This window comes from Brachionichthys hirsutus, chromosome 4 (genome assembly GCF_040956055.1).
Source record: "Brachionichthys hirsutus isolate HB-005 chromosome 4, CSIRO-AGI_Bhir_v1, whole genome shotgun sequence".
NCBI classification, from domain to species: domain Eukaryota; kingdom Metazoa; phylum Chordata; class Actinopteri; order Lophiiformes; family Brachionichthyidae; genus Brachionichthys; species Brachionichthys hirsutus.
Window position 1 is genome coordinate 7,047,170 of NC_090900.1, and position 23,892 is coordinate 7,071,061.

Sequence of the window (23,892 nt, forward strand, 5' to 3'; positions counted from 1 at the left end):
GAAAGGAGGTATTTGAAAGGACGAAAGCTAGGGAGGGGTTTTGAAAGGGTACGCTCAACCTATAGTTGCAGAGATGACATGTAGGAGGAAGGACACACCATATAACCACAGCAGGCCTGAGGTGATGCAAGAACGGAGATTCTTGGTGTATGCAGACAGCCCGCTGAGCATGGTGTTGTACAATCAGCCACGGAATTGCTAGACCTTCACACTACAGCTACGATGCAAAACTATTACCTTCATATGTCCTGCATTTTCATCAAGGGCTTCATTAGAGAGAACAACAAGTCAGGATGTTGCACAGAATGGCTTTTTCAATAAAAGGGATGACCAGTAAACGGGTCTCTGCCACCGATGAACCTGAATACGTTTTTTAAAAACTTCTACACGGATCATGTCACAACTGGAACGTATTTCCATAACGCTCATGCCTCTGATAAACGAGCCGGTGAACAGCAGTTATGTAAACTGATAGCTAGAGAAATAATAACGGGTTTATCACATTCAAAGAACAACAATCTGTCTACAGTACATACCATCTTCCTCCAGCGCAGAAGAAATTATGTATTGTATATACGGGATGTATGAGTGTGTGTTTATGTGTGTGTGCGTGTGTGAGGGGGGGGTCGACTCGTAGCCAATGGTCCAACAGAAAACCACAAGAAACAGAAGGGGTGTCTCCGGATCCTAAACGAAGAAAACCCTGTAAATTCTTGAGGTCTTGATGTGCAGCAAACCGGCAACTTTTCGATGGCATCATAAAATGTGCCGCGGGACACATGCGTTAAATGAAGGCGTGAAACCACGTGATGTATGAAATATTGCATCACTGAAGTTCCTGAATGTGTCCTGTCACAACAACTATTTCCCTTCCCGTACTTTTCGGTGCGTTCTCAGACCCTGCCCCCTTTTTGCCCCTCTAGCTGGCCCCCCTAGACGTCTGTTTCTATCTGCATGTACAGCCCAGCGATGACTCAGCAAAGACTGACTACATAACACACACGCACACACACACTTCCTTTCATAGCATCCCTCTGGGGGCTTGACCGTCTCTGTTCCCATGGTTTTTGCTTTCCTTTGATCTTCTGTGTCCTCTGGTATGAAGATCTTGAGATCTTTGTTCATGTTTTTTTACTTTCACCTTGACTGAGGAGTAGCAACACATTCAGATTTTCAGGAAAAACAAAAACGGCTTAGAATTTTCCGTAAGATTTCTCTGATCTTATCCACAATATCTAACCTCAAATTTGTTTCATCCTAAAATTGTGTTACAGGAAAATATTGAGAAGGGGCATGAAGGGAATGGCCCGTAACACAGGACAATGCAAACACTGCTAATTGCAAGTGGAAAACATTCTTGCACAATAGAACTAAAGCTCATTCACTGCATCCTTTCTGTCTTCCTCACATTGCTCATTATACCCTTCACATTGCCTACATTTTTCACAGACAGAGACACACACACACACACACACACAGCTTTCTTTGTTTCCATCATCTGCATTGCAGAAATGTAGCACAGCTTTTCCTGCAGCTCTGATACCACTAACCGCCTGAGCGTTGCTGTCCTGAACAACTAAGCAGCAGAAAAGTTGATTTTCCATTCAGGAGTTGATTCCTCTGCATTATCTTAATAATCAACTAATTCCTTAAGTCACATTTTTCAAATTGTGTGATTTGCTATATCTTCTCTCATTGCAAACTGTACATCGGTGTGTTCACGCAAAAAATACCAAATATTCAATGTTGCTTGCTTCTCAGATGCAGGGTTTAGTTGCTTTTGCCTTGTATTATATTATAGTACATTTTAGTTTTACACTTAGTTAAAAAAACAGAAGAGGCAATATCGATATGTTACTTTGAAATTGATTTAACAGTGATGGACATTTCCCTGTATTTTGAATGTTTTATACAATTACCGGTAAATATACAGTAATGCAAGATTTATTAACGTTTAAAATAAAAGCTATTTGTCGTTCTACTGCTATCCCCCCCGCTCCACCACTGAACTGCTGAATGAAGCACCTATAATAAACATGATCAAGTTAACAATGCAACCTTACTCAAACACAAACAATCCCTTGCAGTAAACATGTAACATTAATTACCTCCATGTGCTTGCAGGTTTTTTTTTTTCCACGTGCACACACAAATAGACATGAACTCTCACCAGAGAATGTGTACACATGCACATCTCCATGCTGTTATTTTGCTCATTACTGCAAAAATAGGATGTGCTCGTAATCATCATAGTCATTATATAAAATGCAATTTACAGCTAACCACATCCTTCAAAACTTTATAGAGCTCTGGCCTTATTAGAGATCAGCCGGATCCAATCTATTGCTTACAACTCAATTAGTCTGCGTGACATCAAGGCTTTTTGAGACATCAAATGCGTCCCGTGCAAGCCGAGTAGAAAACATAGAAAAAAACAAAAAACATTTAGGACAAACTAAAATTTACATCACAAGGTTTGAAATGAAAAACAGATTGTGTTAGCACCTTTTCATTTTTATTCTGTGACACACTGAATGAATCAAAGAGCTAGAGACACATTGAAATAGCAGGGAGGGAGTAATTGAGTGTGTGAGAGGAGGATGTAGGGGTTATTAAGAAGAGAAGAAAGGAGGGGGGGGGGGGGAGAATTAAACGAGGGAAAGCGAACAAGAGCAGACAGAACCAAAAGTCAGGGATACAGACAGGATATAAAAAGGTAAGCAGAGAGCCAGAGAAACAAAAGACAGGTGAGAGGAGGGTGCATTGGCAGGTTTGTGGATGAGGATCCATGTTGCAAAGCCAAAGAGGAACAGAGACAGCCATCTCTGGGCAGCCATCACTGCAACAGGAAGTCCTGCCCCAGCAAGCTGTGAGCAGCGCACATATGCGAAGGCGCTGTAAACACATGCACCCACCAAAAACAGCACCTTTAGATCAGTGGAGAGTGTGACTTGGAATCAAAGCACAAGAGCCATTGCTTAGAGGTAATTAGAATGTGCTGGAAAGATGAGAGTACAGGACAAAGGTGGTACCGAAGCGCGAAGGTGTTAAGCTGTGGCTACATGGAAATGTGTTCTTCGCTCAAGGTAGAGCCTCCATTATCTGATAATAACATTATACAGTGTTTTATACACCAATAAAACATTTTAAACAGTAAAATCTTTCGAAGTTCACATGGTCATAATGGATCAAGTTTCTCATGTTCAAAATATGAATTAAACATGTTGTTTAAAAACTGCAACAGAATGCAAAGTCAAATGCTTTTCTTATTTATGTCTTTTGAAAATATTTAACTTGAGTGGGCAGCACAGGTGGCATAGTGGGTAGCACTATGAAGGTGGGGTCTAACAAAGAGGACTTCATATGATGACTCTGTGTCTGGTGATTCCCAATAACCAAGTCAAACCCTCAACTAAACATCTTTCCAGCTGCCCGGCATCCTATCAATGACTAATATAAAACATCCCGGCAGCCTGCAGGCTATCCTGCGGAGGCGGAGTCTGGCATGTCTAGCAAATGCTAAAATATAGGGTTCCCTGAGACACGATGACAGGCATGAATGAAAAGAGAAGTTTTAGCTTTGGCTGCATGAGCAGATGTGTGAGGAGGAGCGACTAAAGGGCTGAGGCCGGCCGCCACAGTCTGCCATTACAAACTCTCGCCGTTCTTTTGACCATTGGTTACTGCCTGCTACCTTTTCAAAGACGGAGCAATACAAGTAATATGGATTCAAAAAGTGCATTTATACATTTACATATGTCCATCCTCAATCTTGATACTGTGCTAAGCAAAGTATTCAGAACAGCAAGTCTAAAATGTGTATCTCATTTGATAAAAATTACTACAAGTATTTCGTTTTGCACAAAATCGCTGAAAATTAACAAATTGTTGATGTCAAAATTGATTTTTTACATTACATACATGGCGCATCTGAGGTGAACCCTGCCTCTCATCCGTAGTCAGCTGGGAATGGAATGATGGATGGCTGGATGGATGGTTGGTCGGTTCATTCAGTGACGAGAATGCATACAAAATCTCAACATTGTATCATTCCGCAATTATATAACCCTAATAATTGTATAGTAAACATTCTGATTTGTAGAGCAAAAAAAGTCCACCTAATAGTCCTTGTGCAATTACACCGACTGAAATCTGTTATTGTTTGAAAAGCACCCCATGTGGCCGTACGCATTGTCCTGGTGTGCTGCCAACAACGTTGAATGGATCATAAAAACTGAGTCCATAGAAACTTTCCTGCACGCACACTGAGCCCAGAGGCAAAACAAACACTGACTGTGTACATTACCGATCCTTCAATACTCTTTATTCAGAGATTAAATAACGGTTTAGTATGTTTCTCAACTAAAAAGTCACCAAAAGACGACCTCAACTTATTCCTGGAAACCCGAAACACGTGTTCATTTCTTTGAAAAGCTGAAAACAGCAATCCATCATTTACAACTTGGTGGAGTGAGATCAATACGATTCAGCCAATTCAAATATTCAAAGAGTCAAATGTTCCAACTTGAAAGAATACGACAGACATCGCTGTCTGGAATCCAAAAGCACTTCATCAATGAGTCACTCTGACCCGCGATGCCTTTCTGACTCATTGTGAACGCACAACTGTAGTATGATATACTATATGTGTGTGTGTGTGTGTGTGTGTGTGTACTAGAGTCGGGTTGTTGGGGGGGGTTATTAAGTGACTCCTCCATTCACTGTGATTTGTTGTGAATCGTCTGCAGGCATCTGACATTCCAGAAGGCTAATTCAGGAGTTATTAACTTTTCCACATTGGGAATCATGAGGAGCCAATTTGAGTTTCCGTGTTTGCCCTGAAACAACATGTTTAATCACACAGCAGCAGCATCCGACGAACTACATTTAATCACACAGCAGCAGCAGCAGCAGCAGCATCCGACGAACTACGTTTAATCACACAGCAGCAGCATCCGACAAACTACGTTTAATCACACAGCAGCAGCATCCGACAAACTACGTTTAATCACAGCAGCAGCAGCAGCAGCATCCGACAAACTACGTTTAATCACACAGCAGCAGCAGCATCCGACAAACTACATTTAATCACACAGCAGCAGCAGCATCCGACAAACTACGTTTAATCACAGGAGCAGCAGCATCCGACGAACTACGTTTAATCACACAGCAGCAGCATCCGACGAACTACGTTTAATCACGCAGCAGCAGCATCCGATGAACTATGTTTAATCACACAGCAGCAGCATCCGACGAACTACGTTTAATCACGCAGCAGCATCCGACAAACTACGTTTAATCACACAGCAGCATCCGACAAACTACGTTTAATCACACAGCAGCAGCATCCGACGAACTACGTTTAATCACACAGCAGCAGCAGCATCCGACAAACTACATTTAATCACACAGCAGCAGCAGCATCCGACAAACTACGTTTAATCACACAGCAGCAGCATCCGACGAACTACGTTTAATCACACAGCAGCAGCACCCGACGAACTACGTTTAATCACGCAGCAGCATCCGACGAACTACATTTAATCACGCAGCAGCATCCGACAAACTACGTTTAATCACGCAGCAGCAGCATCCGACGAACTACGTTTAATCACGCAGCAGCATCCGACAAACTACGTTTAATCACACAGCAGCAGCATCCAACGAACTACGTTTAATCACACAGCAGCAGCATCCAACGAACTACGTTTAATCACACAGCAGCAGCAGCATCCAACGAACTACGTTTAATCACACAGCAGCAGCATCCGACGAACTACGTTTAATCACACAGCAGCAGCATCCGACGAACTACGTTTAATCACGCAGCAGCATCCGACGAACTTGTTTTGTGTTGGACGGCAAGGAAACAAAATCTGTGCAGGTGTCATCATGACTCAACTTAAGTGATGTGGTGTAATTTGTGTTTTTGTTTTTTTTGTTCCTTCTTTCACTTCAACTGAAATATGACTCCCGTTTCTGCTTCATGTGCACACACAAAGACACACAAACACACTCACACACACATCCACAGAAAGAAGTGATCTATTTCCAAAATAGTTGGCAACATAATTGAATCAACTAATATGCAAATACTGTATACAAATTCCTGCAGGTCTAAAAATAAAACATTCAAGGTGTGGGTATTTGTTTATTTTGAAAAAAACAACAACTGAACTCTCGACCCCATCCTACATCCTCACCGTGAAGAATCCACACAGACCGACACAACACATCCTGATGCTGCTGCTGCTGCTGAACGGGGCCTGTGATCCACATTCTTCCAATGACAAGAACCGGGTTGGATCAGGGTTAACGCGTAAAGTACACACTCGCTGTAATAATGAAAATAAACACAAGCAAGCAGGTCCCCCGAAAAACATCTGCAAAAACGTAAGCACACACCCACATTTAACCCCACCATATGACTGGCGTGAGTGTGGGTTGTGTGTGTGTGTTTCTTTTTTAATTTCATGTAACACATGCTCATATACGTACACCAAATGTACACCATTCTATATCCAAAATTCCACGAAGCTACGGTCCTTTTCAGACAGCTATCAAGACAAAGGAGAGTTGTGGTGAATAAAATCCCCGGCCAAGTTACCATGCCATGTTGGGGAAAATCCAATTACCATCATGCTGAACAAGAGTTATCCACCTCTCTAGGGAAAGTGCACGAATTCCCATTCTGAACATGTGAAGTACAATAAAACTCAAATATTCAGACGTGCTCCTGAAAATCTCAAGTGATTAAACTACACATGCAGGCATGAGGAAACTCCACGCCGAGAGAAAGAGAAGTGAAAATATCAAATGTCAGCAACTGAGGGAAGTAAGCAGGAAAGTAAATACTTCTCAGAAATTCATTATCAACACAATCAAACTGCTTCAACCAAGCAGAGCGTCTGGAATAGCGCTGAACCGTTACACAAAAGTGCACTTTTGTCTGGGCGGTTCCATGGAGGATATTTCGTGCACGCTGGTTGGTGTTACTTCCCCGCCATGGAGGCATGCTTTTCTGTCTTCTGTGCTTCACTGAGTTGAGGCGTTACGACCGTCACATCTCACACACTGGCTGCAGCAACATCTGCTTGTAGCCTGGGGAACGTACCCTAAAGCTATCTCCATATGATGTGTGAGAAATATGCTGACATGCAGTGCATATAGTCAGTGATGCAATAGGCCTCAGAGACGCTGTTAAAATGTTAACTGTTCCAGCTATAGCTTTTATATCTGACTCTATTTGGTGGATAATAAAGTGTTAGATCAGCCTTGTGGACATATGTATTTAATTTACTAATCAACACAGAGCTCAGAGTGAAAGCCCTCTCCCAAGGCGCCTCAATTTCCTCATCGTGTAATTTAATCTGAAAGAAGAGTCCCATGATAGTTTTACCCTTAAAATACAGTATATATATAATATATATACAGTATATCTCCATGTCTGGGAAACCCTGGACGTTGGGATCATCACTGGTTGTTAATGTCTTATTATCTGGATCCACTCCAAACTTTTATAATTTCATCCATGGTAAGTTTCACAGCAATCTATCAGCAATTTATGTGTAATTTACACACACAATCAAAAAAAAGGCTCATTTTACAAGACTTACCGTGATTATTATTAATCATGATTCATTAGCAGTATTTTAACACTGCAGCTGGCCAAACTCACACCTAATAATGATCTGATTTATATAGTTACTGACTTATATCTTGATATTAAACATAATCTTTAATTTACTGACTGGGATGCTTGATTATGTAAAATCTTAATGTGCTGAGAAAAACATTATGTACAGACAGGAAACGCCGAAGCGTTTGGTTGATTTTCACTTCTGTGTAAGTTCTTGTAGGAATAACCTCGTGTACACAACCTGTGTTTATACGCACGCACACACACACACGGGAAAATAACTTACTCCCATTTATAACACAAACAAATACAGCAACACAACACAGGAATGGTGCAGCTCCCTCCTTGCTCCATCCACCACTGACACGCATTCTTCTCCCGTGCACATTTCAGAACACACTATTAAGTGAGACCTTTAAAGAAGTTTTAGAATACTTTTTAATTAAGTAAAAATAGGTTCCAAAAGACACGTGTTTGTGTGTGTTTTCGAAGACGCAATCCTCCATTATCTTAACAGAAAACTACTTTTTTGCCCAAATATTACGCATCATTGGAGACAGAGCCCTTTAAGTCGACGACTATAATTAAGGAGAGTGAAAAATAAGTGACTTTTTGTTGTTCTGTTTACATTCACTATCTCGAGGTAACTTCCCTCTGTCTTAAGATAAAGGTTTGGGGGGGGGGGGGGGGTAAAAGCATTTTATGATCAAAAGATAATGCGAGCTGACAGGAGCCTCGCAGCATACTCACGTTCTCCGTTATCTCGGATGGGCAACCACCGCAGCACGACGATAAACCAACAAGTTGTTGGACTTCGCATAACGGAAATGTCCCGAAAAGCATCTACAGTAACGTCAACCGAAACGCTGTCGACGAGGAGCGACGAGAGCCGGACATGGATGAGGAGCAGGCGGATAAAAGCCTCCTCGCGTTCTCTGTCATTGTGGCTGCACGCGATGGTTCCTTCGTTAAAAATAATAAAATAAAAAAAAAGTTTAAAAAAAAAAAAAAAAAAGGAAGAGGAAAGAAAACTTTCAGCCACGAACTTTACGCGGAAAAAAAAGTGGCGACTCCTCAGTCCTCACTTCCGCTGTCAAGAATGTGTGTCGCGGGCCAGATCTGTGAAGTCAGCGGAAACGCGCACTATTACTGCCGACTGCTGCTTTTCAAAATAAGAGACGAGTTCCCCATTTATTGTAAGAAGCGCCAGTAGCCGAAGGTTGATGTTTGCGCAGTTTTTATTACATTTACCGTTAACACGTTTACCATTTTAATTGCCTTTTTTTATATATTTTTTTTTGTTTAAAAGAACAAAACACTTTATGACCAAAAGATAATTTATTTTTATTTTATTGGTATTGTTAAATGTCGATGATTTATGCACGAAGGACTTTCAACGGAAACAAGACCGCAAAGACTTTTTTGAAATGCTCCTCTTAGACAGGATGTTTGACTCTACTTGTACTGTAATACATGCTACTGTGTGACTGTACTTGTACTCTAACATTCTATCTAATAAATATATTCATCATCATCATATAAATAATGTCTTAAATAGGGAATAATTCCAAATCTTAAAATGAGAAATGAAAGAGATGAGTCTGTAAAAACAACGATGGTGTAAAATTTAAAATATAATCCCAAGTAATTATTTTTATGTGCAAATGACATTTCAAGAAGTCTTGGATGTCCCCCACCTGCCCATGAAGGACACACACAAGCCTGTTATGTGTGTCAGACCAGCTCTGCAGTCTTCAGTGGACAATTATTACTCCGATGAGGATGCGTGAGCACCCAGAGAGGGACTGTGGTAATTCATGAGTGGCAGAGAAGTATGTCAGAGTCATTCGGGACATGCACATTAGGGGAGAGGTGGGAGTGCACCAGGGATCCGCTCTGAGCCTTTTTGTTTGCCACGGTGATGAATAGACTAACGGATTACTGTTAACAGACTAAATTAATCTGCTGACATGCATTGGATCGAACCAAAAATAATACTGGGGCATTAAATCAAAATTGTAGCCCATCCATCTTCTTGTAGATGAGATGATCTTCTCATCGACTTGTGGCCCTTCAGGTAAAATAATTTCAGCATGGCCCACGTTGAAAGAACATTATTAATGTAATTTACTCCATCTGTGGGTGTCTTTAGTGGATAGAACACAAAGTTAATTGTCGGAGTAACCAGTATTGTTTGACGTTTATGTTGAAGTTATAAAAATAGGAAGTAGTCTCCCTGTTCTCTGAGGTTTCCTGATGAAGGACCATTTTGTGCAGACACTGCCCGGACTTTGAAGATTGTCAAATCCTGTACCTTCCGTTTATTTTCTGTCGCAGTCTACCAGTTTTTTTTTATGACATCCTATCCTGTTCAAATGATAGAAACCATGAAGACTTTCTACAACGTTTAAAGTGTTTACTTACTCAACACATTACACCTTAATGCATTTGTCCTAAACCTAAAGGGTAACATGCTCTTCTAAAATTTTCAATTACATCTATGATTTATAAAATAACAAAATACGAGGTGGAAATCAATCAATCTATCTCATCTGATTTTAAGATTTTTTTTCTGCTCCTAAAACAAATATTTTCTGATTAACGCCACAAATATTTGTTGATTATACGTCAAGATTCACCTGCGCATGCAAGTGTAGTGATTTCCCTGGAATCCGAATCGATTCCGGTTACAGCGCAGCGACACCTGGTGAGAAATAGAGGGAATAGCACCAAGAATGTGAACGTCACCGTAGGCTCACCCAGGACATGCATGAGTAGTAGCAAAAATAAAACACAAAAAAACAAATGTAACTGGCTCCTCAAGCAAATTCATTCTAAAGTAAAGTATCTTAACCTCCAGGCCTCAGAAGAATCATCCGCTCACAACATATCAGCACTGTTTATTTAGTGGTTTAAGTCAAATACTTCTTCAACAGTACCATATTTAATAATAAAAAATACAAAAGAATACTGTGCAATATGACAAAGACAACTTGTATGATAATCATGACAGTAAATCAAAAGATAAGAATCATTATGAACTGTAATTGTATTCTTAATTTCTCATGAACAAAGAATGGTACCACTATAATTTATACATTCACAGGAAGAAAATAAAAGTAATTTGAGATAATATGTGTCAAACCCATGCCGCCTCCTCAATAATATTGTTTTTATAGAGAGAAACAAAAAAAAAACAATCAGCCTGCTTCACTCCTTTGTCCATTGTTGTCTCGGTAATGAGACGTCTGATTGGATCCAGGCAAACCTTAACAGAGTCACACTCTCCTTTTGCTGTAGTCCAAAGAGAATGACTACAACTACAATAATGGAGGTATAATGAGTGCATAAGGCACATACAAAACAAAAATCTAAATTGCTGGTGGTCATTTCCATCAAGGAATAGTAAACGCTCATCTACAAACCAAGATGATGGATGTTCACACAGCTCACATGCACTCATTGAGTAACATTCAGGAAGCTCTGGCCTCAACGGCCACAGCACTTTTATTATTTGTATTATTATCATCATTTTGGTTTACGACTTCAAAGAAACTAACCCCTAAACATTTATACGATAATGTTGGGAAGCTAAAACTGACAAGATTCCATGAGATAGGAAGGCACAGCGGTTGTGAATTTCATTTATAACATGACATTCAAACCAAACAATGCATCTAATTTTAAAAGTGATGACTTCAAATGCCGTGTTCTTAACATGTTGCGTCTGCTCTTTGAAAAACAAAACACCCCAAATCGTGGGAAAAGAAGAATGTTTTAGGTTTTTGAAATGAGTTCGGAGACAAGTCTTAGTCTTCCTCAGCCATCCTTCTGGTTCAGAAGGGTGTAAACTTTGTAAAATGTTCAGAACCCTGGAGATGCGTTTACTGGCTCTGCAGCCACTGCACTCTCAGTTCCTCCACCTCTCTGCCGTACCAGTCATGGAGTTTGGAGAAGCAACTGGTGCCAGGAGAGACCGGGCTTTCCAAGGACGCTCCTCTTCTCCTGCGGGGCACTGGCGGAGCCCTCTCGGGATCTGCGCACCCTTCCCAGGACGCAGAAAAGGACGCCGCCTCGACGAAGCCGTTCGCCGAGGCGGCCGGCGGTTTACTCCAAGCAACTTTATTCTCCTTGGAACACTCAGCGATGAGTTGCACCTCAACCTGCTGGCCTTTTTGGACAGGGGGGACTGACGTGGGAGGGGTGTTTGAAGAGGATAATGATGATAAGGACGACGATGACGACGATGAAGAGGATGCTCCAGATCGGCACCGTGCCGCCTGGTTTCGTCTGGAGGATTTCACCCCGACATGCAGGCCTCCTGCTCCGGCCCCGCCTCCCACGGCGTCCTGGATCTCCTCCAGCTGCCTCTCCAGCTCCTTCACCACCAGCCTCATGTAGTCAAAGCTGGCCCTGGACAAGGCCTTCACCCACGACTCCATGGCCGCGTGGCTATCGGCGGCCAGCTTGTACACCCGCGCTTTGGCACAGTCGAACTTGATGGCGAACGCGAACTCCTCAGTGGACTCGCACAGCTCCACCGTGCACCCTTCCAGCACGACCACGCCGACGGGCTCTCGGCCATCGCGCTCCTCAAAGTAGAAGAGCATGTTGGCCTTCAGGACGAACCAGCGCCGGTGGTACGCCGTGTTGCGCTCGCCCTTTTTGCACAGGAAGCCCGTCTTGTCCGGCGGCGAGTCACAGGTGGCGTAGTGCACGACGCAGCGTTCATTCAGCTTCATCGCTGCTACGTCCACCTCAGGAGATGGTTTACCTAAGAGACACGATGAGGACGAAGGACAGTTTAGAGTCGTCCCTTTTTAAGAGTCAGCCGGGGGTTCGGTTCAGTGAGCCGCTGCACGATTTATTCGCCGTCTCGTCTTTAAGCCGTGCTCGCTGACATTTGCAGATGGGTTGAGAAAAGAGAGAGAGATTTGCAAACAGGAGCATAAACGTGTACAACAACAACAACAACAGAAGCAGCAGGAGCTTTATTAATAGACGAATGAATCTGCAATTATTGGTATTTATAGGACAACGTAAAAGGCTAAGAGGAAGAACTGTGTGCGTTACACGCTGCAAGTCATCTCAGCCATTTCCTCTGCAAAAACAAACTCACAGATGAAATAATCCTTTTAGCTGGACACTGCTTTCTTAGAATCGTCAGATTTATATTTACTGTATCTATTTATTTGTTTTTTTGTTCCAACTTGTACTTCTAATGCTGGGAATAAACTCCAACTCTCAGGAATACTCACGTTACGCGTCTATCTCAGACCCAGCTGGACAGGAACATCCTCCCATCGCATCTGCGGCAGCATGTTTAATGGAGAGGAAAGGAAAAGTTACGGCTCATCACTAAAGCCGACGGACAGACGGACGGACGGACGGACAGACGGACGGACGGACGGACAGACGGACAGACGGACGGACAGACAGACAGACGGACAGACGGACAGACAGACGGACAGACGGCGCGCAGTGGAAACTCCAACTCCGCTCCGGCTGCAGACGGGGAAATGGTGCGTTTAAACACTCGCGGATTTTCCATCACTCCGAGGAGAATGAGCTGTTTGGGTGGCTCGTCCGGGAATTTAAATCAAAGAGAGCAGATTCGGGATTTCACCCCGGACTACAGAACGCAATACAAAAAGTACACAAACTACCTTCACCCATTTTGCCACTTTGGTGAATTCCAAAGGGCACCCAGCGTTTTCCGGATCGAGCGCTAGCTAGCGCTTTAAGCTAACGTTACGGTTGGATCAGGCAGTAAATCCCGTAGTTTACGTCATTAAAACAAGGTGTCGCCTTTATTTACCTGGAGATAAAGATGCGGCAGATTACTATCGTGTCATTGTTTCTTTATCTCTCTTCCTCCCATCTTTTCCTCCCTCCCTTGCACCCTTGCTCCTTCCCTGACACGTGACCGACATTGGGAGCGCGCATGTTGGTGCATCAGCAGCCAGCTTGACGGGGCGGGGACTTCGTTTTCGCTTTTAACTCCATGGTGAGTTTTCCCTTTTAACCAAGGAGGGATGCGCTGTAACTCAAAACAAGCGCACCCCGTTAGCGCCTCAGGGAAACTGCTCATTAGGAACTAAACCTGCGTAAAGGCTCCTGTTACAAAGTTAATTTTCTATATTTGACTCCCAGTTTAAATTGTTGGTCACTTTGAAATGCGTATTTTGCAAGGGAACAGTTTTTAATAATGAATACAGACATTTAAAAAATCAACGCTTTACTTTGAATTGTTGTGCATTGTGCATGAAATATTACACAGACGCACAAGGATTAGTTGCAACATGTTTACTTCTCACGCACAACGAGATACCACTGACACTTTTTAAGGGATCCAAATCATCTTTAAATCATCTCAATTCAGAGTTTTCACATTATTGTGGCTGCAGAATATTCTGACATCTTATGGGAAAATGAGAATACTTCTCTGACTAACTCTATATCCTGGAGAGAGCAGAGCACCCTGCATGTTGGAGCCACCAACAGATAGCCTCTCCACAAAAAATGCATAGAAAAACACAGTGATGGCAGGACAAAGTGAAGAATCAGCAATGCATTCATTCGACCCCATGCCTCCCATCTGATAAAGCACAACGAGGTATTTGGTTTACTCATTTTATCTTCACCGTCTTACATTTTCTTTCCCACACTAAAACTCATTCTGTTCAGTTTCTAGAAGCACATGTTGCCCATCCATATGAACACCATCATCCTGTTTCTGTGTACACGGGAATGTCAGCTTTCCACAAAATACCTCTCTACACAATATCAAAAATATCATCTCTTTAAATGTTAAAGTCTCTGTATAAAAATGCTTGAAATATATAGATATCAAACATGTACATGTGTATTTGTATACAAAGAACATTTGATGCAAATTATTACTTCTTCGAGGGTCTTTTAAAGCTTTATATATGCCACTACACCATTTCACTGCATGTTATTGTTGAAAAAAAAACACACACACACACAATTGGCATGGCACCAGTTGAGCACATTGATTTTGATGCACAGTGAACTGAATGTTTGGACACAGATCAGTGGCCACATCATCATTAACTTCATGTCTTTCAAAGACAAACTGTGATTGTGCATCCTGACATAATAATAGCTTCTCTTTGTCTGCAGTACAGCAGAGCAGCATTCTGCTCCCAGGCAAACCTGTCAGGCTCTGCAGACATAAACAATGACAAATCTTAAAAGGTGAATTCCATCAGTTGATTCCCATCTGAGAATACAGAGATCAAGTCTCCAGACAGTTTTCAAATAATGGCTGACATCATTTCACTTTATCTTGCACGTCTTCCATCTAAACTCGCTTCTTTAGTTTGGAATCCAAAGTTTCAGAAGCCTCAAAAACTTTAAGCCAAGTGTTTCCTCGTAACAAAATATAATCTTCACGACTGTACACATGTGCGTACACTGACTGCACGTTCTCTTTCCCCAGATTCACAGCAACATTGCCCTGGCACAACTGTGGCTGAAAAATCATACATTGCTCAAAAAAGGTCAGATCATCAAAGAATACATCTAACACTTGTTGTACAAAGAGGGCGATGCTAGGCCTCGGTCCGGGCTCTTCCCTCTCCGATGGTTGGGTCGGCTTGTGAAACAAGCATCCTTTCACCTTGTATCTCGAGCCTCTCTGTGGTCCTGCAGTGGAAAACGAAGAAATACATTAGTGTGAGTATTTTTTCTGCATAGAGAGGGGGGGGGGGGCACACTTGACAAAACAGACACAACACCAACAGTTGCTTCACACAAAATACAAAAAAATACACCAAGGTACCATTTCTCGCACACAAGCAGCCAGACATGCACGCTCGAGTCATCAAAGTGAATTAGAATGAGTCATCAGGCACGTTTTCCTCTGCAGATAAGAAACTGTCCCTTCCCTTTCATGAAAAGACAAACACTCAGTTTCGTGTCTCTCTTTAAAAGCTGCCATCGTTCAGCGTTTCCTCGCCATGTCTGTGGCGGTTCAACGAACAGAGGACCCATCTGTGTCATTGCGGCTCCAACAGATCTCGTTCCGTTGTTGTGCTGTTGTGCACCTTCCCTGCATGAGGTACAGCTGATGCCTGCAACTTTTAATAATCTCCAAAGCAGTGTAAAATCTTCACATTAAGTTTGCTTCACCACCCACTGCTTGCACTGGGTGCCTTGGATATGTTCCCCCCCCACACACACGGATGCATGTACCCATGCTTGCCTTTTCCACACCCATAAACCTAAGCATATGCGTCCCTTTAACATTAAAATATATGCATATGAATTCACACACAGCATGAGCGAGTGTCCATGATAAATGTGCACCAGTTAGATTTTTTTAAAGTAAATATTTGGCTTTATTGAGTGAGCGATAGCTGAGGAGAGGACAGGATGGGGGGGGGCAGAGCAGAGGACCAAACCCACAGCCATCGTGGGCGGGCGGCAGCCTCGATACAGGGAGTGCTACATTCCACCCCAGTGCACTTTCACTTTTGAATCCTCTGATGTTTGCAGAACAACATCTTCATTATGGATGCAACGCATGCTGCAAGCAGCGCCACTATTATTCATCTTTATTATGATTTTTAATGTTTTCCTCATAAGATTTTTTATTTCAGTAATCATTTGATTGAGGCGAACACAAATGAAAGAAAATGGTGCGTGTAAGTAGACTGCTGTGCTTCTCTCGGTAGAGTGCCACCACCCAGAATCGCCCGGAGAAACAACAGCTGATTAATATTCACTGGCAAAATGTGCGGCTCACTCTCACACATTGAATGAGTTGTGTCGTGTGGCTGTCAGGAAGCGAATGCCGATGGACGACAAGCTAAAGACGATACGTCTGAGAAACTGGTTTACAGTCACAGATGAACTGTTAACGCTCTCAACACTCAGAATCACGCGGGTCTGAATTAAAGATGTTGGCAGGTTCAGGTTCATGGATCCTGGTCAAATGAGGCGCTGGAAGTTGAAAACGACTCCAGCTACTTTACAGTGGATCCATTCGTCCCTATTTGAGGCCATTTGTAATTCAAAGGTAACAAATGAAGGACTGCAGTTGTGGCTGCTGCAGCTCGGAAAAGAAAGTCAGTGAACTTTCTGACAGAACAGGAGCACGGAAAACGTGTTGCCAAGTGTGTTTGCGGTGAAAAGGCTCTGATATATTCTAATAAGTGACACTCCACCCACATTTATACACAAAATCAAGTGCTTAGAAAGATTGTTGTGCCGCCGCCGACTCGGAGTTAAGAATAATACAAGGGATGAAAAAGAAAAAAAAAAAAATGCTAGACAGAGTAAGTGAGAACAAGCCAAGAGAAAGAGAGAGAAACAGAGAGGCGGACTCTGAACTCGAGCTGCAGTGTGTAGGTCAGCGCAGTTGAGTCAGCCCTGAATCACGGCGGGGGCGGTGAAGATCCACCTCCTCCCTGACCATTATGACTTTATGCTCAAGCCTGCAGAGCTGGCGCTCAGACAGCCATTAGAAACACGGTAAAAAAAAAAAAAGCAGCTGCAACAAGATTCAGAAGAGCATCAGAACAGTCTGATGACAAGTCACGGATGGACAGCCCCGATTTTTGAACGATTTGGGACACTGTGCAGAACGAATTAAAAGACAGCAACAGTGATTTCACAAGGAATCCTTTGTACAATCGTGTATTTCACGAAGCGCTTTTACCTCGCCCAATTGTTTCTAGTGAACAACAGCCGCTGGAGGACGTTCAGATTCAAAGATGATGACAGGCCTCTGCGTTTATCATCAGCCCTTAAATCTCTGTTTTTCCATTAAGATCTCGCTCTTTTGCTGCTCCTGTCCCTTTGTGACTTTACATTATATATTTTTTGTAAAAAAGTGAGTTATTGAACAATATTTCATTGTTTCTTCGTAGCAAAAGGGCCGTGGTAGTCCTTGGGTGTTGAATATGAAGTACCGTAGCTGGACCCTCATGCAGGGCCTGAAGATGTTTTACCTCTGATCCAAAACACTTCCTCAGTACCAGCTGACTGGCAGGAAGTTCAGATATATTTTTTTTACCAGAGTTTTAATATCTATGTTTAAACTAAGTCTTCAAACCTTAAACAGAAGTCCAGTTTCTTCAGATTCAGCCATCAATGATTTCAAAGCTGCAAATAGTCACACAAAGCCAAGTCCACTGTCAGTTTCCTCAGGTCCTTAACCAGTGTGTTGGATCCTAAAACGGTACCGAGCCCATTAGAGCTGCAGCCACAGCTGATCCATTCTGGAGCACGCTGGGCGGATCTGCCTGAGTGTTTGCCTGAGTGTGTGCCCATGTGTGTTACTGTTAGCATGCTGCTACAAGTTAAACACAGTGTGAATGTTTCACGCTGAGCGCAATCATCTCGACAACAATCCATCCACACACGCTGCAAAGCAGAACGCGCAATACAGCTTTATTTTCTTCACTTTCACCTCCTCCCTCTCTACCTCTCTACTTCATCCTCTCTTTCTTTGTGTTCCCTCCCCTCAGTATCCTCCCTCTCTCTCTCTACTTTCTGTTTTACTCTTAGCTGAATATCCTCTAAACCACAATTAAGACACCAATTTCAGAGTTAATTAATGCCAGCAAGGTCATTTCACACCCGGGTTCTCTCGTCTTTAACCTAAACACACACTAAAAACACCCTACCACCCAAGCACACAGCTGCCCCCCCCCCAAACATACACAGACACACTCATGTTTTTCCTTACTCTTTGTTAGCATGCTGACTCTCTCTGATTATATTAAAAATAGGTACAACAGCAGCAGCTTTGTCAAAGGCGATGTTTGAACAAAGGCTGTCTGTGGCAGACTGTTATCTCCTGTAGTCTAATCCAGCTAATTAAGGGCATGGCTGGGAGGAAGGTGCAGCTAAGATCATCCAACTCCGGGGTGTGCTGTCTATTCAAGGCTGCCAAACTGACACACACACATGCACACACACACACTTACACACCTACACACACACACACACACACACACACACATGCACGCACTCTCTCCCTTTGCTTGCTCTTGAATTAAGTTAGGCTCAAAAAGCTGAGTCTGCTCAGAGTTGTACTGGTATAAGAGACGTAACGGTGTAGCTTGACACTTTGGACATTCTTCTCCCAACTGCACATCTAAAACCATCTATTCAAATTGTGTTTTTAATGTAAAATCTTCCCCGATCTCTGCCCAGCGCTGCCGGGACTCAACCGACCTGTCGAGTATTCGCTCATCTGCATCACGGGAACCCAAAAGCCATGATTTTTGGTTGGTACCAACTAATGCCTGGGATCACGCAATAAGACCTGCAGCTTATTCTTACCCAGACTCTGTCATCTGGCAGTCTGGACATGCATTATTAGGTCCTGCATGAGATTGTGACTTCCTGAAAGCTCAAAAAAATGGATACAGTTTAGATTTGTTTGTTATTTTGTGTCTCTCGGGAAATATTTTAAGTCCTTGTACATTTTCAGTGAATCCTCACTAGCGACCAACATCACTTTGTCCATGCATATGCTCACGCATGCATATATAATTATGTACACATATTAATAAACAGTGCAAAAACAGACAAAATTGGATGCATACGAATTCACATCAGTACACAAATGCATTTTCTCTCTTTCGTCATCCCTTTCTCTTCCTGACAAACACCCTCATACATTCACAGACACTCACCGCTTCTTCTTCATCTCTGCGCACGTCTCAGCACCCATGCTGATGCCTTTCCCTTGGTTCCACTCACTTCATCCATCCTCGCGTTTACTATTTCCCAACCTTTCCTCGCTCAGATAATCCAAAGTTCAGCTTGTGTGGAACTTAGGGTATAAGTATAAGACACTATGAATGATTCAAGAATGTTTAATTTTTACAGAGCGGGGATTCAGCATCAAACCGTTGTTGTTGTTGATTTGCGTAGGATTGTTTTCTGGGGTTTGAGGGAAGGTGGGTGACGAGGCACGCAGGGTGGAGTAGCGGCTGCTGTCGGTGGGAAGCTGCGACTCACTGACAGATTCCCGTTTTCCACCATCAGTTCGTGAGGAAGCACATGAGCAGGAGGAGGGGACGAGGAAGAGCAGCAGTGCACTGGGCTGAGCCTCAAGCCGTTCAGTTCGGCCCGTAAGTGTAATTCTGTGTCATCTACATCATATTGGAGGTCGCAATCCGGGCAGTAGCCGTGATACTGGACCTTCTCACTGAAACGGACGCGCTCTCTCTCACGAGGATCCCTGCTGGGCTCCTTTGTGCATTTGCTCTTTTCATGACGGAGAAGAGGCATGGGCCTGGGCAATGTAGGAACAAGACCGGACTCTGGGACTCCGCTGTCATTGGATATGAAGCATGGCGGGGAGGAGAATAAATCCCTGTGTGGTTTCAGTGGGAAAACGCCTCCATTTTTCATTAAAGATCCGGCAGCCTTGGATATGTTCCCTGATAACACTAATGTTGGATGAGGCAGATTTCTAATGTTGTGATCCTCACTCCTCTGCGGGGTCAGTCTGGGTGGTGGAAGAGGAGGGTGAGCCTTCTTGAATACCGTTAGGACCGCAGGAGGGCTGGCAAGATCCGGGGCAAAGGGTGCAGTTAGTTTAAAGATGCAGTCGTCAGGGAAAAGCTTCATCTTCTCCAGGCTGGAAGCAGTGGTGGTGGAACTCGAGTTGGAGTTGAGGGTGTCCGTTTTAGAGCTGTCTGTCAGTCCGTCCTCCTCCAGCTGCAGATCCCCGGTCAGCGTGTCGATGTCGTGAACGACCTGCAGACAAGAAGAGAAGGAGAAACTGTGACAGCTGAGCTCAGGAATGTTAAACAACATTGCGTGAGAGGAATAAATATCCCGGTTCAATAAAAAGAGCATCACACTGGTAATTAGAGGATGAATGTCGATCTATCTGAGATACAAGGCAAAAAAAAAACCCAAAATAACAAGAACGTTGCTCATCTTGTCAAGTTCTAAATTAACTGAAAGCAAATCAAATTCGATTTAAAAAGGATGCACTTTCATTTATGAGATTGATTTATAGGATCTGAAGCTCTTTCTAGGTGAAACACGGTTGTTTAAAAAAATATATATTGCTGTAATTTATGGGAAATCCTATGAGTCTGCCAAACTTCGGCTGAAATTATAATTACAACAAACCTTTACAGTATTGAAACAGATAATTAACTGTACCAGTAATATCCCATATGCCAAGAAACTCTCATTTATGATGCAAAACTATTGTTACAAATGCATAAAAAAAAACCCGTCCCTAAGGAAATTCAATAGAGATCTTGCCGGAAAGAACAGGAACCATCTTTATTGCCAAAATTAAGAAAATACTTCTTTTTTTATGTCACATAAGACAGTTTACTGCATGGTCAAAATGTTTTACGCTCATGCAGGAAACCCGAGTTTGAGGCCCATGGATTTATTTCTCCTTCTTTCTTAGGGATTAAGGGAAATCCTTAAGATTTTCAGAACAAACTGGTGAACATCTGATTGCATTGAAATTTATGATGCAGTTCTCTGACCACCATTATCACAAAACTCTTTTGTAATCATTAAAAAGCAGAAAGTTCTTTGGACCCTATTTGTAAAGTTTCTTTTTAGAAACAAAGAAAACTATTTTGCCATTCAAGAGGAACTTGTTATTTTTTTGCAGCCTGCATAGAGACATATTAAAAAACTGTTGGAAAAGAAATATTTTGCTGGCAGTCTAACCACAACAAACCCTATATGAAAAGGTGCAAGGGGGTAGCGGCACAAGCTGACAGAGCGTGAAACGCACACACACAATAAATAGTGTAAAGACCCTAACTCCAAAATCTGAGATGTTGACTCAACTTCAGCGGCCGAGTCTCACTCGGTGCAAGAATAACAGTTAATGTTATTATGTGCTAGAAAGGCAGGTGGGCGTCACTGATGCGATCTACAATGTGGAAATAAACTCTTCCACGTGGTTTACAATTTAAAAAGTCTGTTTAACAAACTGAGAGAAGAGTTTCTGGCCCTATTCTTTTGGTATAATTATTATTGCTTCAGTATTCAAAACTGAAGTGTGCTGTTGGATATTTAATCATTAGCTGCCTCGCTGTGGAGGATCGCAAAATGAGCCGAAATCAAACCTGACGTACGTTGAGATGAGCTTACCTCTCTTCACAGCTGATACAAAGTGAAGAACATTGTCATCTGCAGAATTCATCAGATAATTACAAAAGGAACAGCCTTCCTTTCCTGAACCAGGAATCCTCATCTCAGGATGCAGGATGCAGCCCATTATAAAACACTGTTGCAGTCAACTATGAGTTTAGCATGTCTGTCCAAAATAACTTGCGGAGTGATCAGAGAAGAAGCTCAGAAACAAACAGTCACTGGGGCAACGGAAAGACGCCAAGGAAGTTCAACACTCTGGATGGATGATCAGTTGTAACACACAAGACGTTACTACTAGTATCCCCAGTACGATGCCTCTGGTACTGGACAGGCAGCATCAGGGGCTGTGCCAAGCATCTGGCCAGGACGGCTCCTCGGGGCCAGGCTTGGTCCCGGGCCTATCTGGGAGTTGCAGCAGATAACTGCATTTCTAATGGATTAAACCCCAGACACTGATATTAACACCCCCTAAGGTGCATCTTTTTCTATCTAATTTCCTACAAACCAAAAAAAATAAAATAAAGATGGAGCATCACAAACAAAAATCTCTTCTTTTGTATTTGTCACTGGAGCCTGAGACCCTGCAAACTGCTGAAGAACTCAAAAAAAGTCTTTATTCAGCTCAAGTTGGAGAAACGGAGTAAAGGGAGCAGTGAAGCAGAAGCAGCCAGATGCCGCATTGACTCGGCATTCATAATGTAGGAACCATAGAGGCTCGACGCAATTGGGGTTTGTTTTTTGTTTTTTTTAGCAGAATGACAGTCTGTCATGTTAGGAGAAGAGGTTCAGTGCATCAGGTCAGAGGCCTGGTGTGTGGCCAGCAGCAAATGCTGCGAGTTATTAGGACTGAACTAGCATCAAATACCGAGTGAAACAAACACTGGGACACATGAATGAAATGAAAGCAGTGGCTCTAGTCTAGAGAGAAATACAATATGTTCTTTGCTTTATGCGAACAACTTGTTGCAGATAAAAAGTAAAACAAATTCTGATCTTTGTATGATACCTGAACTATTCAAAGACACGTCACCCGGCTCAAATTCATCACCCTGTCTCTGCATCAGACGAAAGGCCAATCAGACAGTCTTTATTGTTAACATCTTTGGAGAGAGAGCGAGAGAGAGAGCGAGGGGGAGCAGGAGGGAGAGGGAATGAAGATGAGCAGCTCTGATAAATATAGTACATGCGGTGACAGATAATTAAATGAGTTCAATGGAGAGTGAGTTGAACTGAGAGGAATGAAACATGAAAAGACAAGTGTCCTATTATTTGATGTCAACATTAAACAAGAGTCAACATGGAGACGATGAAAGTCCGTTTCACGTTGAATGAACGTGTCCTTCATATGTTACTTGTGATGTGTGTGTGTGTGTGTGCCGTTATAGGCCCCAGGACGTCATCGTCCAACGTCCTGTCAGCCAAGGATGCTGAGAAAGCGCGCACAGAAGCCACACGTTACGCAGCAGGCTGCGCGGGGCTTTCCCGTCCGTTTACCTCTTTAAGCTCTTTGGCTACATCCTTCAGGTCTCCCAGGATGGTTTCCAAATTCTCCACGATTGTCTTGATCTCCCTTTTCACCTGCACTTTGGAGACGACTCCTTCTGCGTCTGCATTTGGTGTCCCTGACATTATTCAGTTTATGGCACAAACTATTTCCCGAGGGACCTAAAGGTCAAATCCTTTCTTGTCTTCTCACTGTCACTTTGCCAAACACGCGTCATTTAGTCCGCTCCCTTTCACTTTGGCTCCTACATCACGGCCAGGACGGAGCGAGGTGTCGTCGGGCAGCGGATAATCAATATCGACCACTGGGCATGCGCAATAGACCAGCGGCGTAAAGAACAGCGGTTATGTCAAAATAGCGCGTCATGCTGTCGCGTGAAACGACGCCTGCCCTCCAGGTTTGAACACTTTTACGCCTTCACGTCCAACAACAAGAGAAGACGTGCCGCACATATCCCTCACGCCGTGGGAGCGCTGAATCCAACATGACTGCCTTACACGGAGGAATAAATAATAGGAAGCCCCCAAAGAAGAAGAAGGAAGAGTACAGGGGCAGTAATCCAGTCCGTCCGTAATGTAACGGTCCACAGTGCTCAGGCGGACATCACTGCAATCCACGCCTC

At 43.0% G+C, this 23,892-nt stretch overlaps 2 protein-coding genes across 2 annotated transcripts; both read right to left on the bottom strand.

Moving 5' to 3' along the window:
* Positions 1 to 11,523: 11,523 nt before the first annotated feature.
* On the bottom strand, positions 11,524 to 12,381 carry pheta1 (PH domain containing endocytic trafficking adaptor 1). The gene has a single exon (XM_068738734.1). It carries the CDS (start codon positions 12,379 to 12,381, stop codon positions 11,524 to 11,526), a length of 858 nt encoding a protein of 285 aa, XP_068594835.1.
* Positions 12,382 to 19,525: 7,144 nt separating this feature from the next.
* prr16 (proline rich 16) lies at positions 19,526 to 23,395 on the bottom strand. The gene is made up of 2 exons (XM_068738810.1): positions 23,261 to 23,395; positions 19,526 to 20,386 (listed from the first exon to the last, which is right to left on the bottom strand). Exons 1-2 carry the CDS (start codon positions 23,393 to 23,395, stop codon positions 19,526 to 19,528), a joined length of 996 nt encoding a protein of 331 aa, XP_068594911.1.
* Between the last annotated feature and the right edge of the window lie 497 nt (positions 23,396 to 23,892).

Coding starts and splice junctions, on each gene's coding strand:
- pheta1 (XM_068738734.1), bottom strand. CDS start 12,381: ATGAAGCTGAATGAACGCTGCGTCGTGCACTACGCCACCTGTGACTCG.
- prr16 (XM_068738810.1), bottom strand. CDS start 23,395: ATGTCAGGGACACCAAATGCAGACGCAGAAGGAGTCGTCTCCAAAGTG. Junction 20,387..23,260: donor TAGCCAAAGAGCTTAAAGAG/GTAAACGGACGG, acceptor TCTTGTCTGCAG/GTCGTTCACGACATCGACAC.